The sequence below is a fragment of the Enhydra lutris genome, unplaced genomic scaffold, assembly GCF_002288905.1.
Source record: "Enhydra lutris kenyoni isolate GAN:26980312 unplaced genomic scaffold, ASM228890v2 scaffoldscaffold55, whole genome shotgun sequence".
Lineage (NCBI taxonomy): Eukaryota > Metazoa > Chordata > Mammalia > Carnivora > Mustelidae > Enhydra > Enhydra lutris.
In genome coordinates, this window is record NW_019154139.1 from 11,980,577 (window position 1) to 11,999,569 (window position 18,993).

Below are 18,993 nucleotides of genomic sequence, written 5' to 3' on the forward strand. Positions count from 1 at the left end.
CTTATGTTTTACTTGCCTGAATTTTATTTTATTATTTTTTAAAGATTTTATTTATTTATTTGATAGAGAGAGAGCACAAAGAGGGGGAGTGGCAGGCAGAGGGAGAAGGAGAAGCAGACTCCCCCTTGAGCAAGGAGCCAAATACGAAACTCGATCCCAGGACCCTGGGATCATGACCTTAACTGAAGGCAGACGCTTAATCAACTGAGCCACCCGGTGCCCCTGCCTGATTTTTAAAAACTTGAATTTAATGTCCATGCACTGCTTTCAAAATAGTAGCTAAAACATAAGAAAGAAGTAGGTTGAAGACAGGTGATTTGGGAAGCCTGGAGAGGTCTTTGCAGATTCCGAGGACATCCTAAGTTGCTCTGAACTTGGGGAGGAGAGGAGGGCTCCTGGGCCTCTCTCCTTCCGGATGGAATCTGGTCGAGCAGGATCCAGTGAGTGCAAACCCCGGTCTCACCCAGCGTTACCTCTGATGGGGAAGGGAGGAGCACAGCAGGCAGCCGGGGCCACGGAAAGGTGAGCTCGAGGTGTCCCTCACCTCAGGGACCCTCTTGTCCTGTCCTCTGCGTGGGATATAGAGCCCACACGAATCGCTACATGCTTCATGCAGACCTACTGTGTGCACGTGAGGGAGTGGGACACAGGAGAAGCAGCGGGAATGAGGCAGCGCCCGAGCGAAGGGATGGGGGACAGTGAAGAAGCAACGTGGCGAAGGACAGGCAGGACAGGCGGACCTCGCCACAATCACTCACTGACGGCGCCCTCAGGCCACAGTTTGACCTCCTGGTGGCTAAGTCTCCAGGCATCGCCTCTGCCAATCCAGCCTGTCCCTACCCTGTCCCCTTTAATTCTGCTCAGAGGTGCCTGGACTCAGCCCGCCCTAATCCTCTTCTGTCACCACACCTGCCTGGGGGCGGAGCCAGAGACCCCCAGCTCCTTCTGAAGATGAGATCCTGGGCCTTTTCTCTTGCAAGAGGTTCTGTAAAGAAACAAAAACACCAGTCACTGGAGGGCGCTCGGGGCAGCCTGGCGGGCGGCTCTGTGTGCTGCCTCTGCCGGCAGGCTTCCTGGCTTGGTATCCTGACTCCGCCACCCCCAGCTGCGAGTCACAGAAGCTCCCAGTCTCCGACAGCTGGTGCTGGCCTAGCGGAATTTCTCCTAGTCCTGGAGGCTCCAGCCAGTTGGGTTTCTGGTGGGCCCTCCCCCCGGCTCTGCAGGCGGTCACCTTCTCACCGTGTCTTCTCACGGACTTTCCCTCTGTGTGGGCATAGGCAGAGAGAGAGAGAGAGCCCTCCTGTATTCCCTCCTCCTCTTAGAAGGACACCAGTCTCATAGGATCACCCCTTCCTAGGACCTGAGTCAGTCCCAGTTGCAGTCCCAGTTGTAGCCCCTCTGGGGCTGACGGCTTCAACCTGTGAAGGTTCGGGCATACATTTCAGTCTGCGACACTCCCTGTGGCTCAGTGGCCTCTTCTGCACACCTGGGAGGACCCTGTTTCCAGCACATGGACCTCCAGGAGCATTGAGACAGAAATAGAAGCCATGACCAGGTCTGTCCAAGACAGGTGCCATTATCATCGAGAGGTCCCTGATGTCATTTGGACGCCCCCTTCCTGGGCCACCAGGTGTGCCACATCCTCAGGAACATCCAAGAAAACCACACACACACACACACACACACACACACACGCGCGCGCGCGCGCGCGTGCGCACCAGCTCCCTTAACAACCTCTCCTTAAATCTTGGTACCCATAAGCCCCGGTTAGTTCTCCCCGCCTCCCTCCAGCCCTACCCACGAGGGACGCGGCAGTGTCACCTGCTGCTGAAGGCTCTCGTAGAGCTGAGTGAGTTCTGTCAGCTGGTCTTCCAGCTCCCAAGCATGGGCCCTCAGCTCTTCCGCCATCTTGGTTCTTGCTCCTTCCTTCAGTTGCCTCCAGTCGCTCAGGAGGGTGACCATGTCCTGGCAGAGGGAGAAGCCAGTCACAGCACCACACAGCACGCGAGCACTTTTCTTTAACAGCACCTCTGTGCCCTTAAAGACCCTTTGCACCTGCCTGCTCCTTCGGGCCGAGAGTTGGCGGGTGGTCAGGAGACGCTTGGCGGCAGTGGCCAGGCGTGGGTGGGCTCTGGCCGCCTGAAAGGCACATATGTTCCTCTTGACATTCCTGATGTTACTTCCGCAATTGAAGGCCTTCTTTCCGACACTCATGGCATGGAAGACCTTTCCCTGAGCCTCCTTGACCTCGTGGTCACAGGTGAACTCTAGGCTGCTGGCCCGGGTTTGAGCTTCTTGATTCTGGAAGTGTTCCATAACGTCAGTGAAGATGCTGGTGAGGCCGGCTGCTGTCCCCAGAGCTTTACCAGCGGCAGAGAGCACAAGACTTCCTCCTATTGTTGCTGGCGCGAGGACCAGACCCAGGATGCTCATGGCGTCTGAGACCACAGTGATGGAGGTGGCCACCATGTTGGCCTTGGTGACTGTTCTGTGGGCTGTGTCTATGTCATCTGCAAGGGCATGGAGCTCTCTAATTTCCACTTCTAGCTCCTCTTTGAAGATGGGAAACTCCTTCAAAAATATTGTTTCTTCAGCCGACAGGTCCTTATCTTGTTGCTGCACACCTTCACACAGAAGAATGTCCTCCTGGTCCCTGTGGGTGAGCAAAATAAAGGTTTTGCTTGAGTCTCTCAGATGGGAAAGTCACATTCTCAGTCAGGCCCACTGCGGTTTCTGGATGTTCTTGCCAGTCTTGAATCCTTCCTGCGTCTCCCTGATACCTCTGTCACCTCTCACCTGACCATGGGGGAGTCCCAGAGCATTGTTGGGAGCCGTAGCTTCTATGAAGAGAAGAAACACATAAGAGCGGTTTCTGGAGGGACAAATGGGAGAAACAGAGCCTTGCCTAAGAGATGGAGAAAGTGGATTAGACCCGAGGGGCGCGTGCAGCTTTATTCAAAGAGACTGACACCCAGGAGGGGCAGTGAGGGAATGCTGAGAACGGAGACAAAATAAAGAAGCTGGGACTAATGGGGGGACTGGTGTAGGGAAAGCAGGAGAAAGAGGAGACCAGGTGGAGGTGAGTCAGAGGGAGGAGAGGCCACATTGTGCAACGTAGCCTACACCGCCATGACCTCGAGTTCGGCTTCCGCAGTGGCCTTTGCTTCCTTCTGGGGTTGAACACTGAGAGGGGTGAGGTAAATTATCACTAATATTCCGAAGGTTCTCCTCGGCACTTGGCCAGCTTTATTGGATGACAGATAGGATGGGTCCTTCATGGAAGATGTCAGGGACAAAGGGCCTCTCTTCCCCGGGGGTCTCACAGTACAAAGTATTAAGGGATCTTCGTCACCCCAGCAGAGTTTGGCCTTTATGGGATAGCAGTGTCGGGGAAGAACAAGCCTATTCCTCCGGGCACTTTCCTCATGCCGAGGACCATTGGTGCATCTCCAGGGCGAGAGCTTAGGAGGCCCGGTGATGGCACTCACCGGCCTAGAGGAGAGAATCAGAACTGGAAGGAACCCCAGGGTCCAAGCTACTGCCTTTACTTGTCATCAGAGGGAACAGAAGCCCAGAGAGGAAACGGGACTCGCCCAAAGAGACGTGCAAGGTGGAGATGGAGCTCGGAGCCCACCGCCCCCCTGGGTTGCCTCTCTCTCCTCTGTCAGCCGATGTCAGGAGTTCCCCACCGGAGGCTATATGCATATACCTTTCAATCTCTCTCTCTCTTCACACACACACATATGTAATTTCTCAATGGAAAAGGTGAAAAACCAAATATACTTCCAAGGAAACCCCTTAGCGATAGTAACGAACGTACTCAGGCCCCGTGATCAGTTAATCACCTGCTGTAAATCAGTTCACAGTGCAGAAGGCTGCTGGGGGCTCGCAGGGCAAAGGGGGAAGGGATGAAGGCCAGGAGAGGGGACACTGCTGAGGACCCCTACCCTTTGCGGATGCCACAGTCAGGCCATCCCTGCCCTTGTGTTTCCTCAGGGTGAGTGGGGACAAGGAGACAAAAGGACAAGGAGGTGCAGGAACAGACAGCCCCACTTTGTGTCCCTGCCAAGTTTTGTCTTAGTGTAGCTGAGAGAGAACAGGTGCTGGGCTTCTTGTGCTTTCGAATGAGCCCAAACGTCTCCGATGTGGACTTCCCGCCACCGCGCTTCCTCACAGGGCCCCAGGGCTGGCTGACAGGTGCAGCGTGGCCGTCCCCCTCCAGAAGCCACCGCCTCGCAGACGGCTTCCCCGGCTCACTCAGCGGACTCAGGTGGACTGTCCACATTGTACTCGAAGTTTGTGGTGGGGGGTGTCGGCTGCGGAGTGGCCCCCCAGGGCCAGGCTCCTTCCATGTGGTGACACCAACGGGCTCTTTCGGTAACGGCTGCACCCACGTGGGCCCCACCCCAGAAGCGGGGCAGTTTCTGCCTTTCCGGGCCTACTGCCCGATGTCGGGCACCTGACGGATCTGGCCTTCTCTCCAAAACACGCAGCTTGGCCGTGGAGTACTCGTTCCCCTGTGGATATCAGGAGGATGCCTGGAGCGTTTCAGCTGGAGCCGCCCTCCCCAGGGACAAAGCCCTCCCCATTACCTCGGGCATTCCGTCCCTGCCTCGTCGTCCAGAGGCTCCTGCCACCCCAAAGTTGAGCTCTTTTGGTCCATGGGAGGATTAGAGGCGTGCTCGGGGGTCACACGATGTTCTGCTTGCACACCTGGAAAACAAGGTTACCGCAGGTGCCAGGAAACCTTGTGAATTTCAAGATACGCCTCAGGATTTCAGGTTACGTAAAATCAAAATGGTAATGAAATACTGGCAACGTACTAAATATTTGCAAACTACTGCCCGCAGTTGCTTTAGTGCAGTACGCACAGAAAGTCAAGTCCTCAGCTCAAGAATCTGTCACGTAGCCACATACCCGAGGAATCACCGCCCTGATCAAGATGTAGGAAAGCAGCTTTCTTTGACCCACTCGCAGTCGTACTCACCCCACCCCGGGGGGTAACCAGTCTTCCATAACCATTATCAGTTCGCTTGTTCTTAAACTTTATATAAATGGAGTCATTTGTTTGTTTGGCCTCTGTCACTCAACTTAGTGTGTGTGAAATTCGCTCCTGTTGCGGGTATCACTGGTTTTAAAAATGATTGCTATGGAGCGTTTCATTCTATAAATACACTGCAGGGCGCCTGGGTGACCCAGCCGCTTAAGCATCGGACTCTTGATTTCAGCTCAGGTCATGATCTCAGGGTGGTGAGATCGAGCCCTACGTTGGGCTCCAAGCTCAGTGGGGAGTCTGCTTGCCCTTCTCCCTCGCTCCTCTCTCTTTCTCTCAAATAAACAAATACACTACAATTTGTTGATCTGTTCTTCCGTCGATTGACATGTTTGGGTTGTTTCTGGTCATTGACTATGATGAATGAATTGATTATATTGATTAAAATTCATTTCACAGAGCATGGCAACAACTTACAAGGTCCCTTTGTATAAATTACATTCCAACAGACATTTTATATTCTATTAATAGTGTGAGGACTGCAAAAAATCCTGCCAGCGCATACAGGTGGGGTCTGAAATCCATCTACTTGCCAAGTGTTGAGACCTGGGGGCCAGGGATGGCGGGGGTGCTACGTCTTATCTAGAGAAGGGAGCACTTCGATTGGGTGCGTGCTTGCTTGCACAGAGTTGCTATCCATTTTTAAAAAGATTTTATTTATTTATTTGAGTTGGAGAGGGAGAAGCAGACTTCCCAATGAGTAGACAGCCCAACGCAGGACTCGAACCCAGGGCCCTGGGATCATGACCTGAGCCAAAGGCAGACACTCAACCAACTAAGCCACCCAGGTGCCCCATTGTAAAGAATGTAACCTCAGAGTTATATCCACTCGCAGGCTGGGTGGACTTTTTCACTAAGCTCCAGGGCACTGAATGGGCTAGCAGTGGCCTTGATCTAACTTAGATGATTGGAAAAGAGACTCCAGATTTGCAAGACAGAAAGCAAGGAGACCAGTTAGAAGCTGTTGTGGTGGTTAGAGCAAGAGAGGACAGCCACTTGGATGAGACTAGCAGACCAATGAGAGAGACTGTGTTTGCAGGAAGCCCCGGGATTCCTCAGGGGACATGGGACGTGGGAGAGCAGAGGCCAGGATGACTTCAGGCTGAGTCAAATTTGGGGCATCAAGGACTGTTACAGGGAAGATTTTATTTCCTGAGATGGGAAGGGTCGAGGTTTTCGGGCAGGAAATAGACTTCAGTTTGGGGTGGGTTAAGTTGGACGTGCCCATTAGACATCCAAGCGGTGCTGGATAGAGGATCCCTGTTCTGGTTGGGAGATTCAATCTGGGAGCCATCTGTATAGAAAGTACTTAAAGCCATGAAATTGCATAAGAACCATAGGAAGAAAGTACTGGTAAAGGTCAAGTGTGGTCCATGACTGAGGTCCGGAGTACCCCGACAGGTAAGCCCAGGAAGAAGACAAGAAAGCAGCAAGAAGTGGAGAAGGAACAGTGGGTGACGTACAAGGAGAACAAAGAATTTGACATTTTGGAAGCCACATCTGGTGTATCTTTGTATTTTTAAATGTTCTGGGAGGCATTCTCCTTCCCATCTTCCTCTTACAAAGACATCCGTGGATTCTGCTTTACCTTCTAACGAAAATGGCTGGGATGGAGGAAAGCTTACCTTGGCAGATTTCAAGGATCTCTGCTACTGTGAAGCTCAGAAGGGCGTCTCTGCTCTTTTCCATATCAGAAGAACAGGGAGTCTGGCTGGGAAGAGATATTGTTTTAACCTTCCAGAGGAGGAAACCGACCTATCGTTAATATAGAGACAGTGTGGTAAAGGGGATTGGAAGTCCCCCTCTGCCACTTACCAATTCTGAAATTTCAAGAAAATTAACTCACTGCTGTTTATTTTTCCTTCTCTGTGAACTAGCTAGGAAAATGCTAACCCCAAATAAATAAATAAATGTTGAGGAAAATACCAACCCCAATAAATAAATGCAGGAGGTCCTACACTTTCTGCAATTATAAACAGGATAAATATCCTCTATCGAAAGGAAAAGACCCTGATATCCATTTAGAAAGCAAAACCAACCACATACATGGCTTATAGGAGATAGATCTGAAGTACAGTGACCCAGAAAAGTTAAAACTAGAATAGACAAAGTTCGAGCAGCCCAGGAAGGTAGCCGTGTCTATGAAGGGTAGGTTAAGGGCTCTATATGGTGGGACTGTTGGGTATCTTAATTCTCGCGTTAACCACACGAATCTATACATGGGAGGAAATTGCCTAGAACTAAATACACACACATGCTCACACACATGCACGCACGCACACACACACACACACACACACTCCAGTGGGAGTCAAGCTGGTGGACTCTGAATAAGTCCGTGGTTTGTATCAATGTCAATTTCCCAGTTGTGCTACCCTAGGACAATGTTGCAAAACCTTACACCAGGGAATCCGAGTAAAGGGCTTACATAGGTTCTCCCTGTATTATTTCTTACAACTGCATGTGAATCTACCATTATCTTGAAATGAAAACTTAAAAATACCATAGCATCCACCTATTGGAATGGCTAAAATCCAGAACATCACAACCCCAGATGCTGGTGAGGATAGATATGGAGAGACAGTTACCCTCACGGATTGCTGGCGGGAATACAAAGACACTTTGAAAGACGGTTCCGAATTTCTTAGGAAACTAAACATACCCTGACCATGCGGTCCAGCAATCACATTCCTTGATATTTACCCAAAGGACTTGAAAACTTGTGTCCACACAAAAATCTGCTCGCAGGTATTTATAGCAACTATATTCATAATTGCCAAAACTTGGAGAGCACCAAGATATCTTTGAGTAGTGAGTAAGCAAACAGTGGTCCAGCCAGATTAAGGAGTATTAACCAGCACTGTAAGAAAGGAGCTATCAAGCCATGGAAAAACCTGGGGGAACCTTAAATGCATATGACTAAGTGAAAGTAGCCAGCCTGAAAAACCGTTCTGTGTGATTCCAGCTATAGGGCATTCCGGAAAGGCATAATTCTGGGGACAATAAAAAGAGCTGTGGTTGCCGGGAGCTGGGGGGAGGGAGTGGTTAATAGAGCACGGAGGATTTTTCGGGCAGGAGACTACTCTTCCAGATTCTGTAATGGTGGATGAACCCACCTCATTATACATTCGCCCAAACCCATAAAGTATACAGCACCAAGAGAGAAACCCAGTGAAACTATGGACTCTGGGATATAATGGTGTGTTAGTGTAAGCTCACCAGCTCTGACATGTGTCCCGCTCTGGTCTAGGATGTTGATGGGGGGGAGCTGTGCATAGGGGGAGAAGAGGGAGCCAGGGGGTGTATGGGAAATTTGTCCTTTCCCCTCACTTTTGCTGTAGATCTAAAACTATTCTAAAATATGAAGTCTAGGGGTGTCTGGGTGGCTCAGTTGGTTAAGCGACTGCCTTCAACTCAGGTCATGATCCTGGAGTCGCGGAATCGAATCCCGAATAGGGCTCCCTGCTCAGCAGGGAGTCTGCTTCTCCCTCTGACCCTCCCCCTTCTCATGCTCTCTCTCTCTCTCTCTCATTCTTGCTCTCTCCCAAATAAATAAATAAAATCTTTAAAAAAATAAATAAAATATGAAGTCTATTTAAAAAAAAAAAGAAAGAAAGAAAGAAACAGCCAAACACGCAGATACAACAGGGAAGCATTCTCCCTTCTCCAAGTCTACCCCCTCCCCCCAATAAACCTACAGTCCCAGGAACCCTGCTGGTTGTCTTTGCACTTTGGAAACAAGTCACTCAGCCTCTTTCTTTCGCCAAGGATGACCCTCATGGGAAACACGGGTCACCAGCGAGGACTCCTACACTCTGGGGACTGACCCTCTGGTCTAGCTCCTGTTGTGGGGGGTCCCCAGCTGGAAGAGGGGAGGTGTATTCTGGTCTGTCCTATCACCTTCGTAATCTTGTTTCCGTTTAAACTTCAAACAGCCCAGGAGGAGCAAGTCCTACCCTGATTTAAGATCAAAAAAGTTGAGCTTCAGGCCTTTCCCGAGGCCGGAGCCCTGGCAAGACCGGGACATGAGCCCCCGTGGCCCTGGTCCCAGACCTTTGTCCCCAGCCAAGTGCCTACAGCCCCCCTCCTCCGCCGCCGGGCTGTCTCACTGAGGCTTCGGGGGCCCAGGGGGAGAAGGACCCCCATCCCGTGCCCTGTCCTCACCTCTCCGGGGCCTCTGGTCTGGTGGGGTGCTGCGGGGGGACTGATGTGCAACGCAGAGTCTCCAGCAGGTTCTGCTGGTTTTCCAGCAGGATTCCACCCCCCCTCGGGGGAAAGCCCGAGGCTCTACTTGGCCTCTTCTGAGTCAGCTGAGAACTTGGATCCGAGCTTCGTGGGCACAGAAATGGCACAAACTGAAACAACACTTCCCGCAAGAGCAGGGCTTACGGAGAAATGGTTTTCACTTTTGTTTTCCTTGTTTACCTCTTTCTCTTCTAGCCCTTGTAGTGAAGGAAAGCGGCGCAACCGTAGGCAGAGGCCCCAGCCCCCGCCGCTCTGTCCTCGCGGTGTGCCAGGCGCAAAGACAGTGTCCAGCAAGGCGAGGACTCGGTCCACGGCGAACTGTTTCTCAACGGCCCTTGGCCTCGATTCCGCAGCTGTGAAATGGGTATCAATACAGCTCTTGCGGCCCCGAGCTGTGGGGAGGAGCCCCTCAGTGCCCAGTGTGGACAGAGCGCCCCGCCAAGGCGTCACCGGTGGCCGCTGTGGGTGCTGTCACGTCATTCTCCTACCCTCCGAGCTGGGGGACAGGCGAGGGCTGATGTCTCGAACCTGTAACTGTGAATTGCCGAAGTCGCTGAAGACCGAGATGTGTCTTCGTAATTTGGGTGGTGGAGGGACCTGACCCTGACCCCCCCCCCGGGCGGGGGGTAAAGACATGGTTTTTGAGTTTCCTGCTTCATTTGCATATTCGTGGCTATCTGGAGAAATAGTAGCATGTGACCGATCAGGGCGGCGAGGGGGTTGAGAAGCATTTCCGAAACCTTCCCCTGAATCCAAACCATGGGCAACTCTGAAACACAATGGGCCCCAAAGGTTTGAGATACAGGACTGTGGTTGTGACTCTCCTGCATTACAGCTGGGGAAACTGAGACCCCGGGGCGTGGACGTCAGTGGCTCCCCTGTGGCCACACAGCTAGGAAACGGCAGACCCAGTTCTGGCCTCTGTATCTGTGGGAATGACCTGCCACGCCGTTGTGTGCCGAGATCTGTGTCTCCGTGTGTGTGTGTGGTGGGGGGGGAATCTGTGTCATTTGGTCATGTTGATAAGGCGAGAAGCCCTGGGTTGTCTCCCCAACCCTCCCCCACCCTCTTCCAGAGGCCACACTGGGGGCTGTTGGTGGCAGACCGGGTGGCCCAGGCAGCCAGCCCCGGCTCTGCGGGTGTCCTCTGGACCCTCCGGGCAGGGAGGAGGGATGAGGGGCAGGTGGGCTGCTGAGCTGGGACTTGGAGGAGTCTGAGGTGCCCCAGAATCCTGGCCTCCCGTACTCTGGACAGAGGCTGTCCTCCAGCCGGGGCGGCCGCCCTCCGGCCTCCCTGTGGCTCTCCCTGGCAACGGACCCAGATGCCGAGGCTTCCCCCAGGGACCAAGGGTCCTCCTCGGGGACCAGGCTGGCCACTGGACCAGGCTGGTGTTTACCACAGCAGGGCTGGTGATGCAAGACCCCCAAGAGGCGCGGGGAGAGCAGAATAATGTCACGTGCAGGACGTGCCGCTTCTGGGGTGACACAGAAAACACGTGGTTTGTCACCGAGCGGCTTCATTTTGTAAACCTCACCTCCCCTTCCTCGGGGGCCCCGACCCTGCTGACTACAAACTCACCCGAAGCTCCCTCTGTCTCTTGCGATTTCAAACACACCGTTTTGGGCAAAGTTGGCTACTCGGCGGGTGAATGTTTAGGCAAATTCGTTGCCGTGCCCACTGGGGACCTGGCTCCAGTCGCTGGTGCTGGAGAATTAGGGAGCTGACGGCCAGACACTTCTGGGCTGCCTGGAACTGTGGTTTGATTAAGTTTTTCTAACACAAGTCCTAGAGATTGATTCAAGCTAATGTAACTGAAGAATGTTCTGGATCACCCCCGAGGCAGCTCCAGCTTCAGAGGTGCAGCGGACCCAGCAGGCCTAGGAGAGGGGCAGGGAGCAGGCCGCCAGCAACCTACCCCCAGGAGGATGCCTCCGGAGGCTCGATCTGTCACAACTCAGCCACCTGCCCCTTCTCGTCCATTGTGATCCTTTGAGAGAATCTGGTTGGCCCAGCGGAGGTCACCGGGTGTGTTTTGGGGTGTGGTTTGGTCCTTTGGGGGTTGCTATAGCAAAATACTGCAGACTGGACGGCTTGTCAACAACAGACACTAGTTTCTCACTGTTATGGAGGTCAGAAGTCCGAGCTCGTGACACCAGCAAGGGCGGGTTCTGGTGAGGACCCACTGTGGGGTTACACACTGCTGACTTCTCCTGCACTCACCTGTGGAAGGGACCAGGGAGCTGTGTGTGGGGGGGGTCTCTTAGAAGGGTACCCATCCCGCTGCTGAAGTGTCTACCCTCGTGACCTGTTCACCTTCCAAAGGGCCCACCTCCAAATACTATCTCATGGGGTGTAGGATTCCAACTCGGGAATCTGGAGTCGGGGGTAGAGACAGTTGGGCTCTACAGGCTGGGAGGTACAGTTAGCATGTTTTTTGGTCAGTGTGCCCACCAGAACCCTATGGGGTAGAGCAGAGGCAGTTACCCAAAGGAAGGGGGCGCTGTTCCTAAAATCGGCCAAGAAAGAATGCTGGGCAGGCAAAAGCAACAGGTGTCCTCTGTATCCCATCCTTTGCACTGTGCTCCCTGCCCACCCCCCACACACCCTCCTTCCAGGTTTAGGACTAAAGAAGTCCTTCCTTATGAGATGGGACAACCCAGATAGAGCTCTGGATGTCACTGCTTCTCCCCAAGAGCTGTACCGGAAGTCACACCCAGGGGTTGTATCTGCTGGCAATGATCTACCCAACGGACCCAGGGTCTCTGGGAGTTGCAATCTTTTGGTGATAATCTTTTTATGAAACTGGCATTCACGATGTTGTTGCCAGCTTCAAAAATATTAGTAAAAATGATGGCAGTGATCATTACAGCTTGAATGTACCGAGCACTTGCCATGTGCCAGGTGCTGTTCCAAGGGCTTCACAAGAACTAGCTCAAGGTCATGGCGGGTGTTGGTGATTTTCCTTTTAATTACCCATTGTTTTATCCCCTTGTCTTCAGCCAGCTCCTCACCACGTTGGAGTACTTTCCGAAGGGCAGACCCTAAGCTTCATGTGTCCCGGAATCGGGGACAGGGGGGAGGTAGCCTTCCAGCAGCTTCCCCCTAGCCATGGTAGGGCAAGCGGGCACGGACCCTTCTCCCCACGACACCCTGGGCATGTTGGCAATGGTCCTGCTTCCTTTGATAAACACAGTCAACCACCTTTGTCAACAACAGTCCCTCCCAAACAGTCTAGAAGTCCCTCAAAAAGGTAAAAATGCCATCAGTGGGTGAGTAGACGCATAAATCATGGCATATACATAAGATGGAATTTCATTCACCACAAAAAGGAATAAAGTACCGACACATACTAAAATGTAAATGAACCCCCAAGGTCTTCTGCTGCTAAATGAAGGAAACCAGGCACCAAAGGCCACATGTTGCATGATTCCATTTCCATGAAATACCTAAAACAGCTAAGTTTATAGAGACACAAAGCAGGCTGGTGGTTGCCAGGGAGACCGGAGGGAGAGGGCTTGGGGAGTAACCACTTAATGGGCATGGGGTTTCTTTTGGGGGTGATGAAAACATTCGGGAACCAGGGAGAAGTGATGGTTGCACCCCATTACGAATGTACTAAACCCTGGAGCACCTGGGTGGCTCAGTCAGTTAAGCGTCTGTTTTCAGCTCAGGTTGTGATCCCAAGGTCCTGGGATTGAGTCCCACAGCAGGCTCCCTGCTTTGGGGGGAAGCCTGCTTCTCCCTCTCCCTCTGCCTGCTGCTTCTCCTACTGGTGCTCGTTCTCTCTCTCTCTCTTTCTCTGTCAAATAAATAAATAAATAAAATCTTTTCAAAACCTCCCCAAAACGAATGTACTGAACACTGAATTGTTTGCTTTAAAATACCTAATTCGGGGGCACCTGGGTGGCTCAGTCAGTTGAGTGTCTTACTTAGGATTTCGGCTCAGGTCACGATCTAATGAGTTGTAAGATCTAGCCCCACATTGGGGTCTGCTGTCAGCAGGTGTCTTCTTGGGATTCTCCCCCTCCCTCTTCCTCTGTCCCCCCCGACACACACTAAAATAAATAAATAAATTTTTAAAAACTTAGCTAATTCTATGTCCTATGTATTTCACTTCGATTTTAAAAAGTCAGAAAAATGGAATCGGTCCGAAAAGTTAGGATTTTGTTAAGTAAATCCATCTTCTTCAGGATCCAAAAAAAAAAAAGAGATAAACATAGAAATACCATATAATCCAGCAATTTCAATCCCAGGTATATACCCAAGAGAAATGAAAACATGTATCCCAAGCTTGAGCATGAATATTCACAGCAACATTATTCATAACAGCCAAAGAGTGCATACAGCCCAGTGCCCATCACCTTGTGAATGGCTAAACAACATATGGTCTCCATCCGTACAATGGAATATTCCTTGGCAATACCAAAGAATCAGGTCCTGGCATACACTACGACATGGATGGACCCTGAGGTCATGCTGAGTGACAGCAGCCAGGCACAGAGGACCACACAGAGTGTCATTCCGTTTATATGGTGTTTCCGGAGTAGGCAAGTGCCTAGAGACAGAAAGGAGAATGCTGGCTTCCAGGGGGCCCAGGGGAGGGAGGAATGGAGAGTGATTGCTCATGGCTGTAGGGTTTCTTTTGGAGGTGATTCTGGAGATGGGCACCTGGGTGGCTCAGTGGGTTGAGCCTCTGCCTTTGGCTCAGATCATGATCTAAGGGTCCTGGGATCGAGCCCCACATTGGGCTCTCTGCGCCACGGGAAGCCTGCTTCCCCCCCTCTCTCTGCCTGCCTCTCTGCCTACTTGTGATCTCTGTCTGTCAAATAAGTGAATAAAATCATTTTAAATAAGAAGATGTTCTGGAGACACATCTGGTGGTTGCCCAACTCTAGGAATGTATTAAAAACCACTAATGTGTCCTTTTGATGGGTGGAATGTATGGTATGTTAATGATAGCTTGATAAAGCTACGTGTGCTGTTGGAAAGGCCAGCTCACACTTTCAGCTTGAACTGAACAATACTAAGTAAACTGGTGACCGTATTCCCCCTTTGGAGGAATATCAAAACCTCTAGACACGTAGAGCCTCAAGTCATGGGATGGGAAGCCACATTTTGGGACAGATGGTGCCCCTTGCCCCCCACCCAGTGGTTCCTGGGCTCTGCACTTTGGTTATTGGAAGAAATAGCACATGGGCTGTTGCTTGCAAGGATCCTGTGAGACAGAAGTCCACCCTACTCTCTTGCAGTCCCTGGCATGTCGGTTCCTGCAGATGAGCAAGGGAACAGCTGGGTTCCTCATCACCACAGGATCCTGCCCCCTTATACCTGTTAAGATGGCGATTATTAAAAAATTTCAGGAGCACCTGGGTGGCTCAGTCGGTTAAGCGTTTGCCATCAGCTCAGGTCATGATTCTGGGGTCCTGAGATCAAGTCCTGCATGGGGCTCTCTGCGCAGTGGGGAGTCTCCTTCCCCCTCTTGCTCTACCCCTCTTCCCACTCCCTGCTTGTCTTCTCTCTCACAAGCGTGCACTCAAATAAATAAGTAAAACCTTCAAAAAATTTTTTTGAGAAAACAAGTGTTAGCAAGGATGTGGGGAGACTGGAACCCTTATGTGGTGCTGGTGGGAAAGTAAAATGGCACCACCCATGCAGAAAACAGCATGGGGTTCCTCAAAACCTAAAACTGAAATTACCATATAATCCAGCAATGCCACTTCTGGTTATATATCCAAAAGAATTAGAAGCCGAGTCTCAGAGATATTTGCACGCCCGTGTTCATAGCAGCATTATTCACAATAGTGAGAAGGTAGATGCCACCCAGTGTCTGCGGATAAACAAAATGAGATAAGCGCGCACTAAAATATGCTTGTTTTAAATACAATATAGTCAACACATTGGGCGGACTACTGGTCATCCTTCAAAGGGAAGGAAACTCTGACACCAGCTCCGCCACAGATCAGCCTGGGAAGCTCTACGTGTGGTGAAAGAAACCGGCTACAAAAGGACAACCATGCTCTGATCCCACTTGGATGAGATCCCTAGAGGACTCAGACTCACGGAGACCGAGAGGAGGATGGTGGTTGTCGGGCTGGGAGATGGAAGGAATAGGAAGTTAGTGTTTAATGGGGACACCGTGTCTTTCAGTTTTGCAAGATGAAAAGCTCCCTGGGGAGGATGTTGTGTGTGTGTGTGTGTGTGTGTGTGTGTGTGTGTGTGTGTGTGTGTCAGGGCAGGGGGGTGGTGATGGCGGCAAGACCAGGTGAATGTACTCACTGCCACTGAACTGTGCCCTTGGAAGTGACTATGATGTTGATTTTGTGTAGAACTCTCCTGTAGAACTTGCTGTTCTCTGCTCCTGGGTGCCTCGTTCAGTGGGGCCCCGAGCTGCAGACAGGCACTCTCTCTTCCTTCCCAGAGCTGCCAGGGAGGTCCCCAGGATTGTACATGGAAGACAGCCAAGCGGCTGACAGGCACCCCCCACCCCTGAGGCACGTGGCAGTAGGGACACTGGCACAGCTACATCCAGCTGGGACCATCAGAGCAGGGCGCTTTAGGGCCACTATTGGAAAAATCCTAAACCACAGCTCCAGGGCTCATAGCCCGAAAGGGATCTTGTGATCCTTGGGCAACCTTAGCTCAGAAAGCGACCGCCATGTGCTGGAGAGAAGGGGCCTTAAGGAACACCCTGACCCTGAAATTCCTGGATTCTGGGAATCTCTTCCCTCCTTGCGTGCCTGGGGAGCACAATTTGCCAAATGCAGTGAAAGTTCCCTCCCCGTCCCCACAGCTTTGCAATCAGCCCTGGAAGCCCCAGGGCCTCAGTGGAAGGGAGCAGAGAGGCAGCAGTCAAAGGGCAGAGAGCACTGAACCCGGTCCTTCCTGCTTGTCCTCATTCTCCTCCAGCACCCTCTCCTGGTTCCTGCAAGGGTCCAGTGAGTTCACCTTGACAATGGGAAGACCATCACCAGGTATGCATGTCACTGCTACTGCTTTGTTACACACACTGGACTCACCTTTCATGGGATATTTTAAGATGCTCTTAGGGACACATTCTCCTCCTTCTCCTACCCCGCATGAGAAATCCAGATTTCTGTGATTGTGGGCTTGGAGGGATGGGAACTGCCAAGTGCAGAACATTGCACTGGATTCCTTTGCCTGGAGCATACAATTCTGCACCTGCTTCCTACATGTGCACTTCCCCCACACCAGCAAACAAGTCTCTGACACCAGAGAGATGACTGACTGCAATTTAATTCAGTTCTGATACTGTCTCCCCAGAGATGGCATCAGATCCACAGGTTAGGGGCTCAGTCCTGTAAGTGTGTCCCTCCCCTACCTGCAGACGGAGCCTGCAAGTCCAGGCTGTCACCTGTGTTTCTGACCTAGTGACTATAGATCAGAGGTCCCCATGACCTCCTCCTTGGGTTCAGTTAATTTGGGAAGGGGCTCACAAACCTAGAATGCCAGATTGTCACAAAAGGATCGAAGTCAGGAACAGATGGATGGAAGACAGGCACAGGGCTAGGTCTGGGACAGGGGTATGGAGCTTCCGTGCCCTCTCCAGTGAGAGGGAGAAGCAGACTTCCCGCTGAGCAGGGAGCCCGATGTGGGGCTCGATATCAGGAACTTCAGGCTTCACTCCATAGGCATGACTGATTAAATCATTGGCCACGGGGGATCAAACTCAAATCTCCAGCCTCTTTCCCTCCCCCATCCCCAGATAGGGGGAATGCTGAGAGTTCCAACCCTCTAATCACATAGTTGGCTCCACTGGAAACCAGCCCCCGTTTTCAGGTGATGTAGGAGCATTCTAAAAATCACCTTATGAACTTAGCAAAAGACACCTTCATTGGGATTTAGGAAATCCCAAGGGTTTTAGGAGTTCTGTGCCCAGATTGGAGTTGAAGACCAAAAATCCGTTTCCCTTTTTTTTTTTTTTTTTTTGGTTTATTTATTTATTTGAGAGGGTGAAGGAAGGATAGAGGGGGAGAGAGAGAATCTCAAGCAGACTCAGGCTGAGTACAGAACCTGACGCTGGGCTCGATCTCACAACCCTGAGATTATGACCTGAGTCTAAGCCAAGAATCTGGTGCTTAACTGACTGAGCCATCCAGGCACCCCCAAAATATGGTTTTTTTAAAAAAAGATTTTTATTTATTTATTTATTTGAGAGAGTGTGTTTGATCAAGAGAGTACAAGCAGGGGGAGCAGTAGGGGGAGAGGAAGAAGCAGACTTCCCACTGAGCAGGGAGCCCGATGTGGGGCTCAATCTCAGGACCCTGAGATCATGACCTGAACTGGAGGAAGATGTTTAACTGACTGAGCCACTCAGGCACCCCTAAAATATGTTTCTTATTATAAATCACAATATCACAGAGAGTTTCACACATGAACTCATTCTGTCCACATAGTCCATCTAAGAGGCAGGGATATAAGCCCAATTTACAGTTGCCAAGACTGAGGCTTGTGGGTCTGGGCACCTTACCCAAGGGCACAGTGTCTGACACCACTAAGCGCCAGGGTTGGTGTTAGAATCGAGGTCTGCATGCATCCCTGTTCTCTTGCCACTAAAGCCCATCCCAGAAACCCACAGCACCCTTCCATGGAGGAATATATAGACGCCGACTGTATTCCTCACAGTGGCCTGGTCCGGCATGGGGGGCACGAGGCTGGATAGGAGGCCAAGAGCGTGCAAGGGGAGAATCCCAGCAGAATTTTTTGGGGGTTGCAAGTGGCAAACCCAACTTGAACTAGCTTTGGCAAAAACAATGGATTTATTGGAAGGCTCTTGACCGAGCTTGGTGGCTTTTTTGGTTTTTGTTTGTTTGGTGGTTTTTCTACTGTAGATCACAACCTTGAGTATGTCATGAGATGAATTTAGTGGGTCTCCACTGGTAGGAAAAGCAAATGGCATGGAAGACAATGGAAAGTATCAGAATGTATCATTCAGGGGCGCCTAGGTGGCTCAGTTGGTGAAGCATCTGCCTTCGGCTCAGGTCATGATCTCGGGGTCCTGGGATGGAGCCCTGCCTTGGGCTCTCTGCTCAGCAGAGAGCCTGCTTCTGCTTCTCCTTCCTCTGCCACTCCTCCCAGCTCATGTTCACTCTCTCAAATAAATAAGTAAAATCTTTTCTATAAAAAAAAGAATGTATCATACCTAATAATGGTATAAACATTGTTTCATGAAAATCATACACCTTTCAACCCATGCTTGTGTGTGCGTTCTGGATTGCCGTGTGCAGGTAGGTAGAACGTGAGCTGTTGATCTGGCTCATGAAACCAAAGGGAAATCTACAGGTTTCAGGCCGCTCCTGAACCTTTATGTCCTGAAATTAGGGACCTTATCATGGTCATAGGTCTCTCTCTCTCTTTCCTTTTCCTCAGCTCTGTGTTTCTTCTGGGGTACCAGCCTCATTCAGTCCCAGTATAGGTAGGTTTTTCCTGTAGCAGAGAGAACAAAATGTCATGCCTATTCCAACTCACGGCCTCCTGCTTCCAGGACTGTGGATGTAAGGGCATCTCCCCCTCCAGATGAAGTAAGAAGATTCTTTGTGTCCCACGTCCCGCTGGTTCCTTGTGGACGGGGCAATGGGGTTCTCTGATTCCCCAGCCTGGGTCCCATCCCCTGCCCCATAGCAAAAACAGCAGACCTTTTCTGGAAGTTCTCCCTGGAACCATGAGATTGGAGGGAG

General features: G+C 51.3%; 2 protein-coding genes across 2 annotated transcripts in view; one reads left to right on the top strand and one right to left on the bottom strand.

Moving 5' to 3' along the window:
- Window positions 1-226: 226 nt before the first annotated feature.
- Window positions 227-9,240, bottom strand: LOC111157648 (apolipoprotein L6). The gene is made up of 5 exons (XM_022519252.1): window positions 9,218-9,240; window positions 6,679-6,760; window positions 4,593-4,713; window positions 1,822-2,653; window positions 227-985 (listed from the first exon to the last, which is right to left on the bottom strand). The coding sequence occupies exons 2-5, from the start codon at window positions 6,740-6,742 to the stop codon at window positions 887-889; spliced, it is 1,116 nt and encodes a 371-aa protein (XP_022374960.1). The 5' UTR covers window positions 6,743-6,760; window positions 9,218-9,240; the 3' UTR covers window positions 227-886.
- Window positions 9,241-16,227: 6,987 nt separating this feature from the next.
- LOC111157500 (myoglobin) overlaps window positions 16,228-18,993 on the top strand; it is a 28,768-nt gene continuing 26,002 nt past the window's right edge. The window contains exon 1 of the mRNA XM_022518946.1: window positions 16,228-16,269. Coding sequence (XP_022374654.1) covers window positions 16,251-16,269 — 19 coding nt within the window. The 5' untranslated portion in view covers window positions 16,228-16,250. The remainder of the gene's footprint in view (window positions 16,270-18,993) is intronic.

What these genes read in the sequence shown, in the direction of transcription:
- LOC111157648 (XM_022519252.1), bottom strand. Translation starts at nt 6,742, where the DNA reads ATGGAAAAGAGCAGAGACGCCCTTCTGAGCTTCACAGTAGCAGAGATC. An exon ending in GATCCTTGAAATCTGCCAAG is followed by an intron (nt 4,714 to 6,678) that starts GTAAGCTTTCCT and finishes CTTGTTTTCCAG; the next exon opens with GTGTGCAAGCAGAACATCGT. An exon ending in GCAGGGACGGAATGCCCGAG is followed by an intron (nt 2,654 to 4,592) that starts GTAATGGGGAGG and finishes GCTCACCCACAG; the next exon opens with GGACCAGGAGGACATTCTTC.